Source organism: Nicotiana tabacum, chromosome 12 (assembly GCF_000715075.1).
Source record: "Nicotiana tabacum cultivar K326 chromosome 12, ASM71507v2, whole genome shotgun sequence".
NCBI lineage: Eukaryota > Viridiplantae > Streptophyta > Magnoliopsida > Solanales > Solanaceae > Nicotiana > Nicotiana tabacum.
Window position 1 is genome coordinate 19,658,003 of NC_134091.1, and position 25,808 is coordinate 19,683,810.

Here is a 25,808-nt window from a genome sequence, read left to right on the forward strand (position 1 = left end):
AAGGCTCATGCACTTGTGACATCGGGTTCTAGGATGATTATGGGATGTTCAGTATTGAAATTGAAAAAAACATTGTTATTTATTCTATAAATTCATCTTTTACTAGATAAATTGAAGTAAATTTATGATTTTAAAAATATTAAAATGAGAATTTAATTAACTATTTAGTGTTGGTTTGCCTGATAGTGGTGTCCGGCGCCATCGCGATATTTAGCGGATTTTGGGTCATGACATAATCGCCTTGATTACCCGCTACCATATATAATTGTAACGAAAGTATTTATGGATGAGGATTTCCCGTAACCGTAATTATATACCGATTTTCCTTCCTTATTTATGATAGGTTCGTGCATCTTCCCTTCTTAATGGTCTTTATCCATTCCGCTATTGTTTTTTCTTTTACAACTGTGAGGTCCGGTTCTTTTCTTAGTGTAACTCCGTGGGTGTTCCTCTCGTGCCTTCTTGCATTCTTTAACTCGTCTAATTAAGAATGCCACTTATCGTTTATATTGATGGTCCATGTATCATGCTTTGTCACCTTGATGATAGTCCACGTGCAAGGGCAGATCCACAGTGTAAATCGTAGTTCACGTGAACCCGTGATCCTCCGACGATATCATATATATTATGTACACAATTTACGAAAAAATGACTTATTATTACTTGATGGCAACCATGATCAAAAGAGGCAAAGTGGTTCACTGATTTTGACCCCTTATTTCTTGCTAACTTAAGGTCATGTGATCGAATTCCTTCAAAATTACTGCTTTAATTTCTTATTCTTAAGCCTTTCTTTTCCTTTTTTTTTGAGAGCAACGCATCCTTTTATTTTAGTTTTCCTGAAGTATCAATGGGACACCCATATTCTCGAAATCCTGGATCCACCTCTATCCACGTGTCATGCCTTTTTTTTTTACTACTACAAGATGTTCGAACCTCAACTACCATATTTTTATTGCAAAATATTTGAGAAAGCCTCTGTAGTTAAAAATTATGATGAATTAGAATTGAACTCAAGACATTTTCTGACATCGACAAAACTAATAGACTAAGACTATTTTTTGTCTAATAGTATAACAATTAAAGTTATTATTTTTGTTCTTCTATACCTAATGGCTGATTGACAGATGATAGACACTGTCAACTGGTAAGTAGTAAGTTGCATGCATTCTTAAACAAAACTACTATAGTAGTATTGTTGTAACAATGACTTTAGGGGTCCATTTTCATGCACGATCGTGGTGTCCCCCTTTGACCGGCTTGAATCCAGATTGTCCAGCTACTTCTCGCTCATCTATTTATTACCCACCTCTCCTTACAAGGACTGCAATATTTACTTCTTTTCGACAACTACAAGTCAATTCTCCAATTAATTTGGTTATTCTCCAGAGGAACTACAATATTCACGTAAAATACCTATATTTGTATTTAGTAGTTACTCCTTCACTTTTAATTGTCAAGTATTCTAAAAATAAATTTTTATTTTTACTTGTCACTTTTTGTATATCAAGAGAAAAATAATTTACTTTTCCTGTTTTGCTCTTACCATTAATTCCTCATTCCAAATTATTTTTCAAATCAATTAAGACTATACACCAATTAATATGTAAATCATGGTAAATTATATTCTTTATTTATTATTTTTAAGGGCGTGCAAAGTCAATAATGGACAAGTAAAAGTGAACGGGAGAGTATATTAAATAAAATAATTTAACTTAAATAGGCAAAAATAAAAACACGAATATTTAATTAAGTGATAAAAATTTATATACAAGAACATATTTTGCATTTACTTGTTAAGTGCAAACATTAAGTACGAATAAGTATTTCTTAAAACACCACCCTAAATATAATTATTTTCTTCTTCTTTCATTTTTCACTAATATTGCCTTCCTTTACTCCAAAACACTCTGTTTTATTTTAATTTTATTTTAATTTGAGTGTTACATGGTTATGAATTTGGATAACGTATTATTGAAGCTTTTGATAACCTTGAATCAAAGCAAGCCCCAAAAATAAAAAAAAGATAAATTTCGATTTGGTTTGTATTTTTAATTATTGTGGTTTAATTGCATCCAACGATAGAGTGAGTCTTATAATTGTTAGTACAAGAGAAGACATCTTTGATCTCCACCTTCAAACTTTGTTGGAAAATTAATTCAAAGTTGTATTAGGATACCCAAATTATTTAGAATTTGGTTTATTTAATTCATGTCTCAATATGTTTTGTAGTCAGAATAAATATAAGAATATATTTTCCTATTTCTAATTAAAATAGGTTTCATACTATTATAAATAGAGGCATTTGTAGCTTATTTTATGTATGGAAGAAGTGTAGAGGAAATTAAGAATTGCAGGCTTTCAAAGAGTTATAATAAAATATTTTCTTTCAAATTGGTATCGGAGCTTCTACGATCTTGGGAGAGAATCAAGTAGCTTCCGCTGCCGGCATGCGACGCTAGCCAATGTGTGTCGCCCGTCGGACCAAAAAATATGTTGGCAAAATCGTAGCTAGTTGTCAACAAAATTAGATTATTTGATGAAAAGTTTCAAGACATATTCAAGAAAAATAATAAGTTTAAAGAGGTGCAAACAAATATGGCACAAGATGAATAAACTCTTCCCTAAAAGTTGGAGAGAGCTTTAAAAAAGTTGGAAGTTGATAATATGTTTCAACAAAATTGAGTGTTGGTGACAAAGTGCATCAACGGGTGTTGAAGACAGGTACTTCAACAAAATTGGGTGTTGGTGACAAAGTGCATCAACATGAGTTGGAGACAAGTGCTTTAACAAAATTGGGTGTTGGTGACAAAGTACATCAACGGGAGTTGAAGACAGGTGCTTCAACAAAATCGAGTGTTGGTGACAAAGTGTATCAACGAGAGTAGAAGATAGGTGCTTCAACAAAAATAGGGTGTTGGTGATAAAGTGCATCAACGAGAGTTGATGACAATGCTTCAACAAAGATAGAAGTTGGAGAGAAGTGCTCCAATACATAACATACAACTTTGAATTACGGGAAAATGTTGGAAAACTAATTCAAAGTTGTAGTAGGATACCCAAATTATTTAGAATTTGATTTATTTAATTCATGTCTCAATAGAATTTGTAGTCAGAATAAATATAAGAATAGACTTTCCTATTTCTAGTTAAAATAAGCTTCATACTATTATAAATAGGGGTATTACTAGCTTATTTTAACTTGTGGAGGAAATAAAAAATAGTAGAGATCATTCATAAATTTAAAAATAAAATATTTTTCCTTCAAACTTCAATTAGAACTCAAGTTTGTTGTACGAAAGAGTCCATAGAGAGCTAGTTAGAGTCGGTGTATTTAATTCGTATTCATATTCATATTAGCTTGCCTTGAAAATTAATTTTGGAATTAAAAATGAAGAAAACAAGAAATAAATGAATCTATAACTAATAGTGGTTGATAACTAAAAATCAAGGCGTTTGTTTAGAGCAAGTTATAAATACTACTCGACTTGTGTTTTTATGCTAGCACCATTATTTTAGTCTTGAAGAGGAATACGAACATCAACGATAAGTGCATGGGAAATCCAAAGGAAAGAGACAGGAAATGCCAACAATAAATGCGGGACTTTGTGAGTGAACCTAACGTAAAATACAAACCAATTTTTGACTTACACATTTATTGTTGATTGACGAGGAGGGGCCATGCCTCCATACCCTCAAACTTGTAATGCTGAGAATCACAAGTGCAACAGTACAATAACAAAAATAAATATTCAATGTATTCCCACGATTTGAGGTATGCGAAGGGTATTGTGTAATTAAGTAGACTTTCTCCCTATCGTGTGAAAGTAGAGTTGTTGTTCTCAAGAAAAATATTTCTTGGCAGATTTGAACAAGAAAGAAACTATAATGAATAAGCCATGTTGAAAATAGGAAAGACAAGAACATTAATAACAACAAAATATCAAAATAGTAAGAAAATCAAAGCAATGAGAACAACAAGTAGTAATGAAAATACGAGAATAATAATAATAATGATAATACTTATATAAGAATACGAAACAGATATGATATCCCAAACTCCATTATCTGCTAATTATTTTCTATCCTAATCTTCGATTCAACAAAAGCAAATAATGCTGAGAATCACAGGTGCAGCAGTACGTAGTAGAAATTAACCTGAACAGGGGATCATAAATTACGGTGTGGTTTTTTGCATTCTTGGCTAGCTGGTCGGAACTCACCCATAATTCAATGTTACAACCTACTACTACAACAACATTGATGTTCCTGCAAGCCTGACTCAATAACATTATGCTTTTTTGTTTTCTTTCATAAAAAAAAGTTCTGAGCTAGACATTAAATTCTTGGGATATGTTAAAGCTGTTTAATTAATAATTGCTATTGTTGGCATTGATATCTCCTTAATTCATGTTAATTAGTAGTAGTTCGTTACGAGAGTCAATAACCCCGCCTCCTAAAAAGGATGGAAAAGGAAAAAGATTGTTTTGTTTATGCTTGGATCTTACAAAAAGCAAAAGCGGACAAGTTTCTATCATTATGAACAAATTAACTTTTAATTGTACTTTAAAGGGAAGTTAAGTCGGTAATTATACTTATTTCCACTGAATATTTATACCAAAATGTAAACACCAAATAAGACAAGTTTTTTACGAGTTAAAGGAACACAAAGATCTTTTTCGTGTTTTCATAATCTCAACAGCGAGTTAAGCATGTCATTTGCGTTAAATTTTTTAACTACTAACTTACGTTTATTATACACAGTAAAATTATAAATGTAATGGATGTCAATTTTTTTAAATCACTTGAGATTTCCCAGTCAAATTTTAATACAGTAGTCAAAGGCCGCGGGCATAGAAAGAAGCGAATCCCACTCTTAATTGTGGGAATCCAAACATAACATAATCATTAACTCACTATCCTCTCTTCAATTAAAAAAAACCTTTTGTCCTTTCTGTGAAGATTCCTTTGTTACAATTTACATACATCATCATCTTTGCTAAACTCGTCACCAACACGCCATTACAATCTATAGCAGTAATAATATAACAGTAACCATCTTTAATATTACATCCGTTTCAATTTATACGAATATATTTCCTTTTTAGTCTAAAAAAAAAAATAATAATAAAATATATCTTTAATATTTCATTCGTATATTTCCTTACGTGATTTTTTTTCCGAAAATAATTTACCTTAATACAATAATTTATAGCTACATAAAATATATGTGCTTTATTTTATACCATATATTTAAAAGTCTTCTCTATTTTTTTAAATTCTGTATTCAGTCTAATGAGTTCACATAAATTAACGTACGCGGACCTTACCCCCACCTTATGAACAGGGGCGGATGCAATGTCTTACTAGCGGGTTCAACTGAACCCATAACTTTCGACGCGGAGTAAAAATTTATTAAAATTGTAACAATAGTAGATATGAACTCATAACTTTAAAAATATAATGGGTTCAATATTAAAACTCTTAAAAGTTAAACCCACAAAATTTAAATCCGGGATCCGCCTCTGCTTATGAAGACAGAAATGATGTTTCCGATAGACCCTCGGCCGTTTCCAGTTCCACGTAACTAAATGTGAAGTATCTCTCTCTTACCCCCGCTGACTACCTGTTTGCTCCGACGGAGACGGAGACGGTGACGGAGATTCTAGTGAAATGACAGAGAAGTGAAGCTGTGAAAGCAATTGACAATGCCGGAGCTAGGGTTTCAGGAGCTTAGATCGGGAATAAGATTTAGAAGTGCTCGTGATGTTAGTCCGGACTCTGTTATTTTCACCGGCGATTCAAACTTCAGCCTCTTCTCCTCTGCTTCCGGCAGCGTTGACCGGTGCTCCTTTGCTTCCGATGCTCACGATCAGGATTCCTCCGTTTCCGATGTTTCTCAAGTACTTTCACCTCCGTTTTCCTTGCATTTCTTTCCTTTTTTTTGTTCTCACAGTTTTTACTGTTTGGATTCTCAGTATTCACGTGTTTTTTCTGCAACCTCTGTTTGATGCAATGTGAACGCGACTGACAAATTTAAGCTTCAGCAAGCTTAGTACATACTCCATAGCTATAATATTAGTGGAGAAAACTAGTAAATCGTCTATTTAGATCTCATCGAACATCATCTTACAAATTTTTATCATGAAAATATTATGTTTATATATATACTAATGATGTTGACATTTTATTTGAGAGTAATTGCTTCAAGGAAAAAGAACAAAAATTTCTGTACTGAAAAAAAAAGAAGGAAAAATTAACAAGCATTAGCGTAGATTTATTTTTGGGTATGGAAATTGGTGGTATAGTGTTACTAAGTCTACTTTTTGGAGTTTGTTGTCTATTTCGAAAACTCTGAAATGTTTTGATTTGAAACAGCATTTGGCAGGGCATGAATGCCGTGAAGCTTTGGGTAGTACAGTTACAGATCCAAACAAAGTCATTGTACACAAAAATAGTCACCTTGGCAGAAAAGAAAAAGCAAAAGGTACTATTTTGACGCTTTTTCCCGCTCTATCAGCTGGCTTCCTACGAAAGCCTCTTAAGCTAGACTAGATTCTTCAACATTTCTGTAATAGTCATTCATTTAATGTTTTCCAGTTCAAAAGTTAGAGAAGAACAGCGAGGTTGAGACGGAGGATGAAAATCTGTCTTTAGATTCTGCAAGAAACTCTTTTTCTCAAGCTCTTAAAGGTACTGACACTAAAGCTTTTCAAAGCACAAAGCAATTCACTTCACATTTTGGGTAACTCAAATTTTCTTTTTCCTTTTCTTTTGTCGGACTTTCGTTTGGAAAATTTGTTTGAATAGAATGTCAAGACCGGAGGTTTAGGTCGGAATTTCTGCTGAAGAAACCAGATAGGCGAAGACCTGCTTCACTAGATCTAAACAATGCTATGATTAACACCAGCCACTCTTCATCTCCGCGTTTTGGAGTCATGAAGAGAACCCCTGTTACAACGAGCCGAGCTGGTTCATTTCCAAGTCCTAGAACGCCTAATTATCGCCATTCCAGTGTTGGGGTTCAGAAAGGCTGGAGTTCAGAGCGTGTGCCATTGCATTCGGCAGCTAATCGGAAGCAGCTTAATACTGCATTGCTGCCTTACAATAATGGAAGGACATTACCTTCCAAATGGGAAGATGCAGAGAGGTGGATTTTTAGCCCGGTCTCAGGAGATAGTTCTGTGAGAACTTCATTGCAGCAGTCTCAGAGGCGGCCTAAATCCAAAAGCGGGCCTCTTGGTCCTCCTGGTCTAACTTACTATTCAATGTATTCTCCAGCACCGCCAGTTTTTAAGGGAGGAAATGGTGGGAATCTGTTAGCCAATTCCCCTTTTTCAACTGGAGTGATGGCAACTGATGGTTTGTCAATTCGATGTGGAGGCAGCATGGGCAGTGGAAACTTCCATGCACTCACAGAGCCATGCATGGCAAGGTCAGTTAGCATACACGGATGCTCTGAGCTAGTCAGTTTATCGACCTTGCCAGTTTCCCAAGGTACTGATTTAGCCTTTCCAGTTAATTGGTTGGTTGCTTAATCTAATCAAGAAGTTGCCATTGATTTGCGTTGCAGAATCATATGTGTCTCTTTAAATCAAGTGAAATGTAGCATAATTTTAGACGTTAATACCTAGAAGAGAGGAAATTTTGCAAGAAAAATACAAATAGAACTCACTGATTAATTGATTGCAATACTTGATTTTTTCTATGGAAGATGGAGATCCATATTTCCATTACTGGATGCAGAGGGTACCGGGTTCAACTGAACACAATACATTTGGCATGGATAAATTTATGTGTAAAAATTCATTAACATTGCAATATATAGCAATATGAACCCATAACTTTAAAAATTACAATGGGTTCAATGCTAAAAACTTTAAATATTGAACCCGTAGATTTAAAATCATAGATCCGCCTTTGACTGAATGCAGCTTATTTCTGAGGGCTCTATCAAATTGGTTAACCTAGAAGGTCCGGTATTTCCATGTTTTCAAGAGTCAAAGTTGAAAGGAACCCATCCTTTTTGGCTGGAGATAGGACGTTACTGAAAGTGTACCTATTTATGTCAATGGAATGCACTGGCAGAAAAAATAACCAGAAGGAAAGAAACAAAAGTTGATTTTCTGTTATTTGTTAAATTTATTACTAATCTGATATATCTTCAAGCTCAACTCAACTTCCTAGATGTAAATCTGTACCAGGAAGCACCTGCTCTGATATGTGGTAAAGACTTGTAACACAATCACACTGGCCATAGGCTTTTGCCTATGAATCCCATAGGAGACAACTATGAACTGTAAAAGATGTTGCATAACCAATTGCCATGGATGGTGATTGTTGTTTTGAATGATCTTTTCGTTTTGGACGTGCAATTACTCTATTTGTCACTGGTGTTTATTTTTGCCTATTTTCAATATGGAGTTTTCCCTTACATGGGATAAATAGACATACTTTTAAATCCATCTTATCTGCCCTTTTAATCCTCATGACTATGGGTTGTGTAATATGTGAAGAAATGAGGGCTGTGCCTTCCTATTGCATTTAACTGTCTCTAAATCTAATCTATAGATGAGAGTGGAGATGATATTCAAGATGCAGCAAATGGTGTGTCACGAGTTATCTCAAGGAGGGATATGGCCACTCAAATGAGTCCCGAGGCAAGCCCTTCCTCATCTCCAATAAGACAGTCATCCTTCTCCCCTTCAACTCCATCTATTCTACCACTTGTAGAATTCCAGAGTATCCCTTCTTCTAAAGCAGAAATGAGAGATGTTCCCATTGATGAGCGGGTTACAGTGACCAGGTGGTCAAAGAAACAGAAAGCTCGAATTCCGGGTAGGAGCATGGAAAGTGATGACTGGAAAAGGAAGGCTGTAGAAATCCGGTCTTCAGCCTGGGATGTTTCAGACACATCGAAAAGTATTTCAAAGTAAGTGAAGCTATTTTATTTGTTAGCTTGTAAGTAAATTACTTTGAATCCCTGTCAGGGGAAAGTAGTTAGATGGAAGTCTGAGGTGATGGATATATTACAAATAGAGTATACTGTATAGAAAGAGAAAAGCTGATAAATCTTTCGTAAAAGATGCAAACACAAGGGAAGGGAAGACTTTGAAGTTCCTTCTAAACTGTATATTATTAGAATTTAAGGTTGTAGATCTGTATTGTACCAGATCTATTCATCTGGAATCTGATAAAAATGGAATGATATACAGAAGATTATCAAGGCCCCTACGCAAGGCCCCTAAGGGCTTCCCATGAATTTTATGAATCTTTAAAAGCACATCTGGAAGAAAGATTTATCTGAAAACATCCAGCTGACAATTAGTTGCCTTCCTTGTGTTTTGTTCATTAGCATTGTATTTCAAAAGTATTGGTTTACTTTGTACATTGCCTTAGCCATATCTGATCTCAAGTTGATTTCGCTCCCAAAAAAAATTCTCAAGAAGCTGTACTGTTTTAGAAAGGACAGACCACATTCATGCTCCTTAACATTTCTTTCTCCAAGCATCAAAGTGCATTTGTTTTTCAATTCATGCTATTAATTCTCTCTATTCTCTTCCGAAATATCAGGATTAACAGGGAAGAAGCGAGAATCACTGCATGGGAGAACTTGCAAAAGGCAAAAGCAGAGGCAGCAATGAGGAAATTAGAGGTCGGTTTTTCATACATACCTCTTTCATGAACTTTTTAGTTTCTAAAGTTTCTTTCTGTTGCCCATAAACTCATTTGATTCATCATTATATGGATTCAATTGAGTGTATTGCGCATGAATGCAAACATATCTACTCTTTGTTAGTCTAGAATCTAGAGGTAGCAAAACTTGAATATGGACAAAATGGGTATACTATAAAGTGTGATAAATAAGCAACACTCATATGTCTACATAAGGTATATGTAATAGCATGCTATTTTATCAATTAATGAAAAGCGTCTTTATCAACTATGACTTCTATTCTACCTATTTCACGGTCTAGGTTAGTAGTTCTGTATTGGAAAAGACAGCTAATGTTGAAGTGGTAACCATCCTGCAACTTCCACCAGTACTTCTGAGATTTCGGTTTATCTCGAAAGTCAAATATCCTCTGCCGAGATGTCTGGACTCTGGCCCAGAGAACAAGGCTTGTATAGTAAATAAAGGTTTTGTTGTTGATACAGGGGATTAGGATGTAGAGTCATTCAACTGTTACATAAGTTAATTGTTTGATGTTCATGAACCTCCTAACTTCTGGGTGATTTCTTCTCTCCCCTGTCTACATCATAAGCTTAAATTGTCTATGAAGGAAAATAGGTGGAATGAATAGCTCCCTTATCTTGTACTTCTTTGAAATTTTGAATTGGATTGTTACACTATCATTAAGATACATGTTCTCTCATTAGTGGATGCTACTATCTGTTTGTTGTTTTCTTAATCCATGTGATAAGGGGGAAAGATTTAATTGTTCATATTTCACAATTCTATAGAGGACAGAAGAATGAATAGAACTTGCATTTGCACCAATAGAAATGAAAGTGTTTCCTGTTTGCAGTTGAAGACACGCTAACTCTACAAGTATAATGCAGATGAAACTTGAGAAAAAGAGATCGTCATCCATGGATAAAATTATGAACAAACTTAGATCAGCACAGAGAAAGGCCCAAGAAATGAGAAGCTCAATGTTAGCCAACCAATCACATGAAGTGGCAAGATCCTCCAGCAAGGCCTTATCTTTCCGTAGGACTCGCCAAATAGGATCTCTGAGTGGCTGTTTTACATGCCATGCATTTTGATGTTTCAACGAGCGTCTATATCAGGTATTCTCCTACCTTTACATCGAGGTGTATTAGATTTTAGATTTCCTTGCACAGATTAAATCTGGTATTAAATGATTAGATCCTTCTTTCCTGATGTACTTTTCGGCATTTTGGTAGTGAATGAGTCAGATCATGTATAATCTTGTAATAAGCGGCAGTGATCTGGAAATGGAATTTGTCAAGACGTGCTTTCTGGAAATCAATAATATCTGCCTACTGAATTCATTAAACGGGCAGAGGCATGAACAGAATGAAAGGTTTCCATTGTCCATGGAATAGTAGTAGTGTACATTAATGCAAGTCGAAGTTCCAACTTGGTGCTCCAGTCACAAGGCTTATTTTTCTTTCTACTTCGAGCACCTCCATCTTCAACAAAATTCTCGTTACTCTGTAAGATTCTAAAAACATCTTCTTTGATTCGATCTGTATGTAATGAATTTACCAATAATCCACGAGTTTTTTTTATTTTTTTATTTTTTATTTTTGCTTTGTGCATTTGGCACCCGAATGACAAAGCGTTACTTTATAATGCAACAACAAGCTTAAGAGTTGGAAAAGTAAAGTCCTTAACCTAGACGGTAGAACCACTCTTGCAAATCCAGCCTTACTTCAATTCCTGACAACGCTATGCAAAGTAATGTTATTCCTACTTATATCACCAAAGAACTTGATAGAACTCAAAGAATCTCTACATGGGGTTCTGTGGAGGACTAGATTAATGTTACTATTCCAAAAGCTTGTGTGGCCATTTGCAACATGAAACAGAAATCGAACTGCTTACATGGTCTTAAGTGGGCAGTGGGAATAGGGTTAGATATTAACATATGGCATGATAATTGGATGAAAAATCTGAAACCTCTAAGGAGCATCATCTACAGGCTTGATCCATGAGTTAAGTTATATATCAATTTGACTTGATTTTACTACTATGCTTTAGTCCCAAACAAGTTGTGGATGACTATATATGAATCCTTAATATAAACTCATCTCAAGCTAATATTATATAAAATAAAAATATCAATAATAAAATAAAATAAAAATATTCAAGCTTTCGTTCCCTGCTTTAAAATGACTGAATCTTGAAAATCAATCGTGTTTAGGATTGTCTTGATGAACCGGTTGTGGAAGATGAAGAACTGATCCCAATCGGGTTAGATTAACATAATCTATAGTTGTATGAGCTGATAATCCTGGAATCACCAATCCTACCATCCTAAACATTGTCTGGAACCAGTCCTCTCTATATTCCCTGCCTTTTCTCCAAGGGAGTATGAACCCCCTAATAACCTCATATGCTGCAATTAGAACCATTGGAAAAAACCATAGCAGTGAGAAGTAGTTCTTGTTTGGTTCCTCCTCCATCACCTGCATTATAACAATAAAAATAGAGCTGTTGCACTTGATACTCGAGGTAAATAATTAATCAGACTTTTGAAAAACATGCAGACACATTGAATTCACGGCAATGAGGTGTGAACCAAATCTAGGGTGTGGTCTAGTGGTCAATTAAGCATAATGTAAACCATGGGAGACTAGTGTTTAAATTTCAATAAAGACAAGATAAGCTAGGCAATTTCTTCCCATTTGCCTTAGCCTTGGGAGGTAACGTTACTTGAAACAGTTTGCTGATGGGAGATTGCAGGTGTCAGGCGGAATAGTTAAGGTACGCGCAAGTTGACCTACACACCACCGTTATGAAAACAAAAACAAAAAGAAAGTGATCCAAAAGTATGTTAAACTTTACCCAGCCCTGGTAGAAGCTGTTGTGGTAGACACATGATCCAAAATGTCTGAAGAAGAGGGCTGTGTCATCAAATGGCAACCTAGGGACCATGTCATTGGAATAAACATGCCTATAATACTTGACATCGTACTTGTTGAACTTGTCCTTCATAAAGTTCCCAAATTGTACATCCCCAACTCTAGGTTGTCCGAATGTGTATACTCCTTCCAATTTATCCAATAACCATTCCTCTTCATGTAAACTCAATATGGCTGCAAATAAAATTGCTAATGCCCCTCCTAAACTATGTCCTGTCAATATAAACTTTGCCTTCTCATTTTTGGTCAGTATCCTTTTAAGTTCTTTTCTGATTTCATAATATGCGAATAGTTTTTGGTATGGGCTTTCATCTATTTCCTTGGGCCAGCCTGTGTTCTTTTGCAAGCCCAATGCTTTCATGAACCCAGCATGTAGTTTACCCACACCTTCAAGCTCGTACCAAGAAAGGTCCACATCTGTGATCCAGTCGTCTGCATCATATGGGATTGTACCTCTAAATGCGACCACGACTAGATTTGAATCTTCAATTTTGTCTTGGAACATAATGGCTTGTGTGGAGTAATTTTCCTGGTAAGCTGTAAATACAAAGGAAATAGAATGATTTCGTTAAGTAACCAAACAATAATGCGAATTAATATTTGAAGGTTAACTTTTGATAACTGATATAGTAAAAGGACTAAAACTAGACGGATGATATTTATGAATGGAAAAAAAAAGTAGTCCGGTGCACAAAGCATTCCGTGTGCACGCTGGCTCCGGAGAAGTCAGAAGGGCCGTAACCCAAGGGGTAATAATGTAGACATCTCACTCTAATACAAGCATTAGTGGCTGCTTCCACCAAGGGCATTTGCAGGATTCTTGTTAAGCGGTGTCAAAATTTTAAAAAATGAATGAATTAATAAATTACTGTAATGAAAAGCGGTGTCATTTTTTTATACACAATATATATATAAATTGTGACGAAGCAGGTGTCATGTGACATCGCTCACCGCAAGGTGTATCCACCGTTGGCTTTCACGGTTCGAATCCATCACCTATAGGTAACATGGAAATAAATTTACCCTTGCTCCTAGACTCTCATTCAAAAAAAATAAAAACTCTACTTCAGAAGGCAAGATCTGGCTCCTTGTAAATCTTCATAATATCTTTTGTAAGTTTCTCTCAATAGAAAATTGGATACTAGTATTTTGTCACGGACTAGAGGACAGGAAATAACATTCAAATTGACACACAATAAGAATAAAAAGATCTCAGCAACATCTGGTTAAAAAGAGAGTGGACTGAACTTACCATTCCAAAAGTTGTACAATTTTATGAAATCCATCTGCAGAAGAAAATAAAAAATATATACTATTACATTAATCTTTCGAAATTATGAATATTCTAAAAGGTCATTAGTAAATTGTATAAAGCTTGATTCTGCTTTAAATAATAATACCTTCCAATTATCTGTGATCACTTTCCTGCTGAAGGCTTCATTTTCATAAGACAATTTAGCAGCCATAACTGACAGTGATGGAACATACCGGCTGTCCCCCATATTTATGGTCTTGTCTAAGTCTAACCTCCAATCAATTTTTCCGATTATCGACGTGAACTTCTCCGATTTCATGTCTGGTTTCTCCGTTTTTCCTGTAATATCTCACAGTTAATATATTACTCAATTTTCCATTATGTTTACTAACATGTTCATCATTTTCTTCTTTCTTCTTTTCTTTCTTTATATATCTCTGTACCCTTTTCTTTTACACACACGTACACATAATTTGTATACCAAATTTAGAAGCCGCCTCAAAGCTGTAAGTAATTTAAGACAACTTTTCCCAATATCTAATATACAGATTTTTGTAGCAAGCCAAAGAGTAGTTATATATTTTCCAACCATAGAATCATGAAAACGCATAATTATCTCTTCCATGAATGAAGTATGCCAATTTCTTTATTAATTAATTTACTGCTATAGTATATATTCAAGACATAGACTAAGAGCTTACAAATTTAAACAGATTCAATTAGTGAAAGAAATATTAAAATTTAGAAGAAAAATTGTAAATGGATCGAACCTTGAATTATGTTGATGAAAAGCTGGAGAAGACCACCATTGCAAGAAGGATAATTTGACCAAAGCTCTATTTTAGAACCTAAATTGTTCATTGGTTTTCTGAAACAAATTAAAAATTTCTGCATAGCGACAGAGGCAAAAATAATCCATCGACGGCGAAAACCTTTGATCCTGTCTGTTCCTGGTGCATCAAAAAAGTTCCTTTTCTCTAATTCACATGAACAGAATATACGAAAAAAATCACAAAAACTAGCTTCTTCTGGTTTCAACTCTATATAATCTTTACAGAATTCTTTGTTGCAAGCCATTGATATATGAATAGTTTCAGATTATATTTGTTCACAACGTCCGAAGTCTTTATTCATATATAGTAAGGTCACACTGGACATGACACATTTATTTATTAATAAACACGGCTTACAAAGGCGGTCAATTAGTAAACTAATGCTGATTCAATAAGTGATCATATTTTATTTTATAACAAGTAAAAAAATAAGTACCCATATATTTGTTTAATAATAAAAAATAAGATTATGTGAGTTGTCAAATATTTTATGTCATAAGCATATCTCAAGTACCCCGCTTTCCTCGTTCTTGGTCAGTTTGTTGTTTTTTAAAGTGTGTTTGGATCATTTTTAGGAAAATATTTTTCCTGAGAAAGTCATTATTTTGTACTTGGTTACTAGAAAATGTTCTCTAAGGAAAATATTTCCATCATATGGACAAAGCCTTTTTCCTTATAGTTATCTTAGCAGGTGTTTGGACATAAAAATTATAATTTTTGAAATAGTAATATTTGGAGTTAAGTTGAAAAATGGTTTTTGAAATTTGAAATTATGTTTGGACACGCATTTCACTTGAAAAAGTGTTGTAGTTTTGTTAGTGGGAAATTTTTTTTTCTGAAAATTTCAAAAAACTTGCAAAATTTCATAGACAAGCACATTTTGAAAAAAAAATATAATTTGTTTTATGGACAAACGGGTTGTGATGACCCAAAATGTCATCTTTAAATTTAATAATTAATTCTGTGTTCTAAGACCTTGAAAAGTACTATTTATCATTAATCGACTTGCGTGCGCAGTCCGTAAAATTTTTCGGAAAGTTTTTATGCGAAAAATGAATTAAAATGTGAATTAGAGCTTTAAAACTCAACTGAATTGACCTTGGTCAACATTTTTAGCAAACGGACTCGGACCAGTATTTTGACAGTTTCGGTACGTCCGTATCGTGAATTGGGACTTGGGCGTATGTCCGGAATTAAATTCCGAGGTCCCTAGTCCGAGATATGGAATTTTGATGAAAAATTAAAAGTTTAAGTTCAAATAGTGACCGAATGTCGATTTATGTGCAAACGACCCCGTAATAGAATTTTGATGATTCCAACAACTCCGTATGGTAATTTTGGACTTAGGAGCGTGATCGAAATTTTATTTGAAAGTTTATAGTGGAATTAGGCTTGAAATGCCAAAAGTTAAATTTTTGGGAAGTTTGACCGAGGGGTTGACTTTTTGATATCGGGATCGAAATCCGATTCTGAAAATTTGAGTACCTCTGTTATGTTATTTATGACTCGTGTGCAAAATTCGAGGTAAATCAGACGTGATTTGATAGGTTCCGAAGTCAATCGTAGAAATTGGAAGTTTCAAAATTTATTAGGCTTGAATCTATGTGTGATTCGTGTTTTTAGCGTTGTTGGATGTGATTTGAAGACTCGATTAAGTTTGTATGATGTATTAGGACTTGTTGGTATATTTGGTTGAGGTCCCGAGGAACTCGGGCATGTTCCGGATGGTTAACGGATCATTTTTGGCCTTGGTGAGATGGCTGATATCTGGTGCTGCAATTTTTCTAGTTTCTTCTTTTGCGTTCGCGAGAGGATCCTCGCGTTTGCGGAGAGTGTTCTGGGCTGGTGAATTTTTGTTCTACGTGTTCGCCGAGGAGAGGAAGCAAATGCGACGGGTATGGGAGTGTGTGCATCGCGAACGCGTGAGTGGCGTCACGTTCGCGAAGGAGAGCGAGGCAGCTGGGAACCTCAATCTTTTATTTGACGCGTTCGCGAGATAAGGGACGCGTTCGCGAAGGTATGAGTTTGCAAAGCTTCGCGTTCGCGAAGCGTTGGTCGCTTTCGCGAAGAGAAAAGTTGGGCAGCACATTTTTGTGCTTCGCGAATGCGAGACAAGGGTCGCATTCGCGAAGAAGAAACCACTTGATAGAATGTTTAAGTTCAGAAATGGGACTTCGTCCCATTTTTTAATTTTAACGATTTGGAGCTCGGATTGAGGCGATTTTTGGGAGATTTCAGAGAAAACATCGGAGTAAGTGTTCTTAACTCAATCTTGATTAGATTACCCGAATCCATCACTATTTTAACATTTAATTGGTGATTTAAGTTGGAAAATTTTGAAAAACCCCTATGGATAGATTTGAGGATTTGAGGGTCGAATTGTTATTGGAATTTAGTCATTTTGGTATGGTTTGACTCGCGATTGAATGGGCGTTCATATTTCGTAACTTTTGCCAGATTCCGAGACGTGCCATTTTTGAGTTAATTTCGGATTTTTATTGAAAAATATAGTATTTTCTTATAGAATTAATTCTATAATTTTTGTTGACTGTATTGAATTAATTATGACTAGATACGAGTCGACTAGAATCAGAAAAGCGAGGAAAAAATATACTACTTGGTTAAATTGGAGCGAGTCGAGGTAAGTGACTTGTCTAACCTTGTGAGGAGGAAATTCCCCTAAGATTGGTATTAATTGTAATGTGATGAAAGTCATGTACACGAGGTGACGAGTGTGTACACAGACTAAATGTGAAGGATTATGTGTTCAAATTATGAAGATCATTGTTGCATATTAATTAAATTATTAAATCTTGTTATATTCTCCATCATGGATTTGATTTGTATACTTTAAATTTGGTTGACCTTTTCCTGCTAATTGTTTTACTTGTTTAGTTGAAACTTGGTTCCTTTTATTCTGTGCATTATTTGAAATTGATTTTCTTAAATTTAAATATTATTAATATGAAATATTTGACATTTAAAATTTGGTATTGAAGCAACGTATTAAAGATTTTAAAATATTATTTTACTGAATTATTTATTCCTGAATATTTGTATAAGATTTTTGTACTCATTGTGATGGAGTCGTGAGCTCTTTATTGTGAAAAAATATTATTGATGACTTATTTTGGCATGAGCCGTGAACTCTTTATTTTGGAAAATATTGTTGTTGAATTATGTTGGCACGTTAAATTATTTGAGCACTTGAGGTGCAAATTATGATATATTGTGATATTGATACGCATGCGGTGGTATAAGGTTTGGATATTGAAATGCATGCGGTGAGATAAGGGTGGCTTGATACGCGTGGCTAGTAGGGAAATCTACTAGAAGTCATGCGATGTGATAAGGATGGCTAAAACGTGGGATGCTATTTCGGAAAAAATATTTTCTTTAAAATAAATTGTGAAGGCTCCCGCGATGAGATAAGAAAATGAGATATTGTGAATTAAATTATGATTTGGGACTACGAGGCGGTACCTCGGTAGTGCCCTTGTTGATATTGATTTATGGTCGTAGTTGCCTTTGATTTTTATTGTGATTTTTCTTAAAGTTGAAAAGAAATTCTGTTTTATTTCCACGAGGTATTTATTTGTCATTATTTGGTGTAATTAAATGTGACATACTACTTGATTCAATTCCATTATCATTTTATCTTATTAAATTATTTAAACATTTTTCCATGTCATTATCTATTCTCCAGTAGGGCCTGATCTGACCTTGTCACTACTCTACCAAGGTTATGCTTGGCACTTACTGGGTACTGCTGTGGTGTACTCATACTACGCTTCTGCACATCTTTTTTTGTGCAGATCTAGGTACATCTTACCAGTCTAGACGTCAGTGAGTTACCTGCGCACGGAGATTTCGAGGTATATCTGCCAGCGTCCGCAGATTCCGAAGTCCCCTTCTATCATTTTTATGTTGCTTTCTTATTTTTCTTTAGACCTTGATACATAGAGACATTAAGAATAAATTTTTAGAAGCTTGTGACTTATTTCTACCGGATTTTGGGAGTTGTAATTATTTGAATTGTAGTTTATTTATTTCAGATATTTATGATTATTCCGCATTGATAGACTTACCTAGTCTTAGAGACTAGGTACCATCACGACCTCCTACGGAGGAAATTTAGGGTCGTGACACGGATCCTTAATTTTTAACTTCATGTTACTTCCTCCAACTAACTCTTAAACATTATCATTAATGTGTAGTACTCAAAATTTGTTATTAAAATACTATTGATTTACTTATTAATCTTAGATATATATACTTTCTTCAGAAAATATTTTCCACTTACCAATTAAATAGTAAAATGTTTTCAAGAAAATAGTTTCTATAAAGAATTACTTCCATAATATCAAATGCACTTTAAGTAGCTTTTGTGTATGATTATAAGTTTGATTAACCATATCCAGATCTAACATGGCACAGACTATAGCTGTTCATCTCCACAATCTTGTTTGGGATAATTTTTCGGATCTGTGGCAAAGAAGATTTGGTAGAAAAAGACAAATGAAAACACATTATTGTAATCCAGCCTGTCTTATGCACCTAATTTCGTGGTTTCTCTTTGACTATTCTTTTGCCAGTCTATTCCACGTGGTTTGGTTCCATTGATTTTGTTCATATTCTTTTTTCTTTGCATGGATCTCGTTTATTTAAACTAATATTTGATATGTATCTTGTGTTTGATTAATATTCATTTGTTTTTCGCTCGGCCAAATTTTTGGAATTTCGACTGAATCTTTTTGTAACATTTGGCAGATATTGTAATTGACTTTTGATACTAGGGATAAATGAAGTAATTCGAACGTCTTTTGCATACAACTACTTTATTTACCAAAGAAAAGTTACTCCAACACAAAGAGTCCTGCTCCCTATCTCTTCTTATTTAACACCTCCTTTTACACTCCTTTTTTATTTTGTTAAAAAGAGAATATTATTTTTATATATTTGGAATTTTTAAATTTTAAACTTCCTTTTTACTTTTAGTGATCAAAACTTTTATATCAACAAAAATGTCATGTCATGTTAATAACAACAAGTTATAAGGAAACTTTGGTATGCGCTAAAAACCTATCCTCCTTTTCTAAAGTCTGTGCCCATTAATTAAAATGTTATCATATAAAATGAAATGAAGGGAGAACTATACATTAAGTGCTTCAACTCTTGTGATATTCAGCCCGTGCAATGTGTAATGCACTAAAAGTAAAAGGTAGTTCGGTGCATAAAATATTTTATGTTTATATAGGATTTGGGGAAGGGTCGCACCTCAAAGAGGTGACGCTATATTGCACTAAAAGTGCTTGTTTTAATTGATTGACATGATTTGATGAGGCAAACATTGATAATGAATTGTGTTGTGCCTTATCTAAATGCAACTTCATGTCAACTATTGTATGGCAAAAGCAACCAATCCACTCTTCACCCAAAGGTCACTTCAAACAAAATACTGACAGTGCCTCAATTGGAATAACAGGTAACGCGGGCCTAGAAGGTATGATTAGGGATAGTAATGTATTATAACTAATGCAGAATTATTCGCCTTAAATTAGCTTTAAATCGAGGTCTACAACCTTTGAATTGATTAATGGGAACTCCATTAAGTAACAACAACAATAATAATAAATACAGTATAATTATACAATTAGAGCCTGAGAGGGGTATGTGTACGCAGTCTTATCCTACCTTGAGAAGGTAGAGAGGCCGGGAACTCCATTATGTGGTCTAATACTATTCATGAGTGCAGGTTATTAATCAAAAGATTGGGGAATCCGATGCGAAAGGGAAATTTATTTAGCTATACTATAATAAAAACCTATTTACCACATTTATTTAGGTTCCTTCTTTATTACATTGTATATCTATATTTATAATTTATGTACAAAATCATTAAAAAAAAAAGAAAAAAAAGAAAATTGAAGATGCCTTAAATTTAGCCATTATCAGTTACTATCCACGATATCGGCCGCCCCCTATTTCCAATAACCCCTCCTACATTTCTAATTCTTTTCCTTTTCTAAAGGATTTCAAATCCAATCTCTCTCTTTCTTACTAATCACCCAAAATCTCTCTTTTTATTTTTATCCTTCTTCTCATATAACTCGTTTAACTCTATCATTCTCTTCATTCTTGATTTATATGACTTTTTTTTTAATAGAAATCTTCCCAAATTGCTATCTCTTCACTAAAATCTTACAGGTTTGAACTTCGATTTGTATCTGCTTTATTCACTGATAGGTAAAAAATTTGAATTATATGATAATTGTATTAGCTTTATTTCAGAATTGTATCACAACTGTATCAAAATTGTATGTGACTTGTAAATGATACATCAATACCCAAAATAATATTCGATACAATACTAATACAATTATAATACACTGTTATATTAGATTTTTAGTTTAGAGTTGTGATTAAAACTTGAAAAAGATGAAGATCATAATTGTATCATAATTTTTTAGAAATACATCGCGATTATATTATAATTGTATTGGTATCATAATTGTTATAGGAATTGTATTACAGATGTATGATAATTGTATATTCATTGTATATTATAACGAGCAGTTGTGCGTTTGAGACCAATTTCACAGTTTGCATCACAAATATATGATAATTATATATTAGTTTATTAGTATTGTATCAGGTTCTGCTTTGGGTAGTAATATACCAGATACAATTGTGATACATGTATGATAAAATTATGTTTTAGACATTGATGTTGTAACGACCCGACCAGTCATTTTGAGTATTTTCACTTCGTTCGGTAGTTTAAGAGCACGAGTATCTCCGCGTGATGTATTATGACTTGTGTGAATCTTCGATTTTGATTTTCAGGTTATTCAGAATCGATTTGGAAGAATGAACTTCGTGATTGAAGCTTTAAATTGGAAGAGTTGACCAAGTTTGACATTTTAGCGTTTGACCTCGGATTGGAGTTTTGATGGTTTAGTTAGATCCGCATGATAATTTTGGACTTGAGTGTATGCCCGAATTTGTATTTGGATATTTTTAGAAGGATTCGGCACTAATTGGCGAAAGTTAAAAATTTGAAGGTTTGGAAAGTTCATAAGTTTGACCGGAAGTTGACTTTGAGGATATCAGATTCAGATTATGGTTTCGGGAATTGGAATAGCTTTGATATGTCATTTGGGACTTGTGTGCAAAATTTGAGTTCATTCAGGGTTTATTTGATATGTTTCGGCGCGAGTTTTGGAAGTTGAAAGTTGAAAGTTCATTAATTTTGATTTGAGGTGCGATTCATCGCTTCGATGTTATTATGTATGATATGAGGCCTCGAGTAGGTCCGTATTATATTATGGGACTTGCTGATATATTCGAACGGGGTCCCGCATGGCACGGGTGAGTTTCAGACGTAATTCGGATAATTTCGAATGGTTTTCATTTGCTGGATTCTGTTGTTACCTGTTGCTTCTGGCGTTCTTCGCGATCGCGAAGGCTTGGCCGTGATCGCGTAAGGTGTTTTGGTCTACTGTGAAAATTTTCTCTCTGTGTTCGCGAGAGTATGCACGTGTTTGCATAGGGAGGGGGCTGGTCTTCATCGCGTTCGCTAAGGGTGCGCGAGTTCGCGTAATGATCTAGACTGAGCTGGGCAGAGGCTGTTTCTTCTTCGCGTTTGCATAGATAGTTATGCGATCGCGTAGGGTATACGGGGAGGCAGTGTTGGTTGTCTATCGCGATCGCTGAGGTTTGTTCGCGATCACGTAGTGTATTTTCAGGGGGCAGTGCATTTTCTTTTTCCCGATTGAGAGGGTATTTCCGCGATTGCGATTCATTGATTCGTCCAGTGATTATAAAGTACTCTATTTCGGGGGTTTCAGCCATTTTTACATATTTTGAGCTATGAAACTCGGATTGAGGCGATTCTTGAAGTAATTTTCATCATGTGGATTGAGGTAAGTGTTCTCTATCCTTTTTTGATAATATTTCATGAATTTATCTTCATTTTTAGCATTTGGTTGATGATTTCAAAAGAGAAAGTTGGGGGGGTTTTCACTAAAGTTTCATAGAGCGAATTCTTGAGTCTTGAACATCGATTTGGAGTCGGATTGGAGCGAAACTAGTATGGTTGGACTCGTAATTGAATGAGTTATCGGATTTTGTGAGTTTTGTCAGGTTCCGATGTGCGGTTTCGGGTTTGACTTTTTGGTTGACTTTGGACTTTTGATTAAAGATTCGACCTTTATCATTTGGAATTATTTCATTGGGATTCATTTGATGTGTTTGAGTTGCTTTTAGCTAGTTTCGAGCCGTTCGGAGGTCGATACGCGCGAGATGACATTTTTGGAGCATCGTTTGCCTTGCTCGGTATTGGATTTGGCTTTTTCGAGGTAAGTAACACTTCTAAAGTTGGTATTGAGGGTATGAAACTTCTAATTACGAGTTATGTGATTGATGTTGATGTGACGCGCATGCTAGGTGACGGGCGTGTGGGCGTGCACCGTGTGAATTATGATTTAGTCGATTCCATAGAACTGTGTAGTTATCTTATCTGAACATTTTTACTGTACTCTATGAGTTAGAGCACTTGAGCTGTGATTTATGCTAGAAAATATATTTAGGCTATATGTTGGTACTATTGAGACCTACAGTGGTCGTTCTTTGCTGTTGAGTTATTTGCTTAATTGCAGTTATGTACTCAGTCACATTCATCACTACATATCATATCTCAGTCTTTGTATTGTATATAGTCACATCTCATATCATTGATTTGGGCTGCTTATCTTGAGTGTTGTGAGCTCAAGAGACTGGAAAGGTTGATGACTGAGTGAGGCCGAAGGCCTGTTGTGAGTGATATTTATGGGATCGGGCTGCATGTTGCAGCAAGCTTTATTGATTCATGCCAGAATTTGGCTTATTATAGCGCTTGGGCTGTATCTGCCCCTTTGGAGTCTGCACATCTACAGTAGGCGCAATGCTAGCATTTATTTACATTTGGGCTGGATCTGCCCTAGTTATTTGCATTGTGCTGGATCTGCCCTGGACTCATTATGTTTGGGCTGGATCTGCCCTGTACAAAACTGAGTGACTGAGTATGCTGAGTGTCGAGTATGCTGAGTGAGAATACGAGACACAGAGATTGAGTACTCTGAGAGTGTGTGTGATGACCCGATAGGTCATTTTAAATTTTAACCTTCATTGATGTATTCCGAGACCTCGAATAGCTCCATTCAGCCTTTCTCGATTTGCATGCGCAATCCGTATCTTTTTCTGAAAATTTTTTATGTGAAAAACCAAAGAAAATATGAAATTTTTCTGGTGCTGACCTTTAGTGATGGGAAATGGACTTTTAGTAACGAGAAATGGGTTTTTATTGAGCAGTTTTGTTTTTTAGCTCATTTCAATATTTTTGGAGCTAGGGAACTCGGATTGGGGTGATTTTTGATAGGATTTTCACCAAATGAATTGGGGTAAGTATTTTCTACTCGATTTTCATTATATTTCATGTATTTTCATCTTTTATTAGTGAATCAATTGGAAGAAAATGGGATTTTTGCAAAATCTTTCAAAAACGAAAATTTAAGATTTGGAGGTCGATTCATTATCAGAATTTGGTAAATTTGGTATGGTTGAATTAGTATCGGAATGGGTGTTCGAATTTCGTAAAAATTCTGTCAGGTTCCGAGAGGCGAGCCCCGCGTTGACTTTTGGGTTGACTTTTTAATGCAAAATTTTAAGTTGACATTTTATTATCCGGAATTATTTCCAATGAATTTAAATGAAGTTATACAATTAATTTGGATAGATTTGAGCTGTCCGGAGGTCAATTCAAGCAAGAAGGCTATTTTAGAATATCGGCATAACTTTAAAAAGGTAAGTATCTTGCGTAACCTTGAGTGGGGGAAATTACCCCTTAGGCATTGAGTTTTATGTGGAAATTATGTAATTGAAAACCATGTACGCGAGGTGACGAGTACATACTTGGTTTATATGTGCAAATTATATCGGTTAAATTCGTAGACGCCCTTATGTATTAAATTAAAAATTATTGGTACTTATTAAATCATGTATTTGTCATCCCTCATTCCTTGTTTGTCGAGTTTGTATTTTATATGATAATTTGGGGTGATTGCCACTTGGATTTTTATGTGAATTCCGTGTGTTTATTGATTTTATATCTCTTGGAATTAATTTCATTATGGATTTTTTTTCATTTGTAAATAATTAATTAAATAAGCTTAAAAAGAGGCGTTTATATATTTATCAAAAAATTAGATTAAAGAAGATGTTATCTTATGTTGAGTTACTTTTCCATCTCTATTATTGTTTTTGAGGTTTTATATACGTTGTGTGGATCCTTGAACTATTTGCTGTGAAATTAATTAATTTTTATTGTATCTTTGGAGTTAGTTGTGGCCGTTGGGCAAATTGTGATATGAATTATTGTATTGTGTTATCGTCTAAACACTCTTCTTGATGTTATTTATGCTTCCTACCTTGCTTGTTAATGATATACATGTGCTTGGTAAGGAAGATTGTAAAGCACGAAGGGTGATGCCATGCCATTTGAGAGTGTAAAGTACGAAGGGTGATGTCGTGTGGGTCGTGACAGAGGGAGAGTGTAAAGCACGAAGGGTGATGCCATGCCATTTGAGAGTGTAAAGCATGAAGGGTGATGTCGTGCCATTTGAGAGTGTAAAGTACGAAGGGTGATGCCGTGCCTTTTCAATTATATTATCACGTGAGGATGACAGTAAAAGCACGAAGGGTGATGTCGTGCCATTATTTTTATATTATCATATATTCATGGCACGAAGGGTGTTTCCGTGCAGGCGAGGACAAGAGACACACATTATATTGTGATATCTTTTCGTTGTGTATACATTCATGCCTTTATCATGGAATGTTATTATGCACCTATATTTTCTATGTGACCTGTAGTCATTGTTGCTTCCTGCGTGCCTCCCACTTTATTTCTTTTGTTGTTATTGGCATTTCTCCCACCTAGTTGGTACTGTTATATGTATGCTCGGTGAGAAAGAGATAAATACACGAAGGATGTTGCCCCCAATATATATATATATATATATATATATATATATATATATATATATATATATATATTGGGTGAGAAT

The 25,808-nt window shown here is 34.8% G+C and overlaps 2 protein-coding genes and 1 pseudogene across 2 annotated transcripts; 2 read left to right on the top strand and 1 right to left on the bottom strand.

The window, feature by feature from the left end:
* Nucleotides 1-5,567: 5,567 nt before the first annotated feature.
* On the top strand, nucleotides 5,568-11,259 carry LOC107774511 (uncharacterized). The gene is made up of 8 exons (XM_016594063.2): nucleotides 5,568-5,903; nucleotides 6,379-6,487; nucleotides 6,601-6,693; nucleotides 6,811-7,497; nucleotides 8,572-8,932; nucleotides 9,574-9,655; nucleotides 10,564-10,794; nucleotides 10,912-11,259. The coding sequence occupies exons 1-7, from the start codon at nucleotides 5,709-5,711 to the stop codon at nucleotides 10,768-10,770; spliced, it is 1,734 nt and encodes a 577-aa protein (XP_016449549.2). The 5' UTR covers nucleotides 5,568-5,708; the 3' UTR covers nucleotides 10,771-10,794; nucleotides 10,912-11,259.
* On the top strand, nucleotides 9,169-9,277 carry LOC142167628 (U6 spliceosomal RNA; annotated as a pseudogene).
* A 410-nt stretch (nucleotides 11,260-11,669) lies between the features above and the next one.
* LOC107774512 (triacylglycerol lipase OBL1-like) lies at nucleotides 11,670-15,017 on the bottom strand. The gene is made up of 5 exons (XM_016594064.2): nucleotides 14,641-15,017; nucleotides 14,016-14,209; nucleotides 13,868-13,901; nucleotides 12,539-13,152; nucleotides 11,670-12,159 (listed from the first exon to the last, which is right to left on the bottom strand). The coding sequence occupies exons 1-5, from the start codon at nucleotides 14,945-14,947 to the stop codon at nucleotides 11,881-11,883; spliced, it is 1,428 nt and encodes a 475-aa protein (XP_016449550.1). The 5' UTR covers nucleotides 14,948-15,017; the 3' UTR covers nucleotides 11,670-11,880.
* Between the last annotated feature and the right edge of the window lie 10,791 nt (nucleotides 15,018-25,808).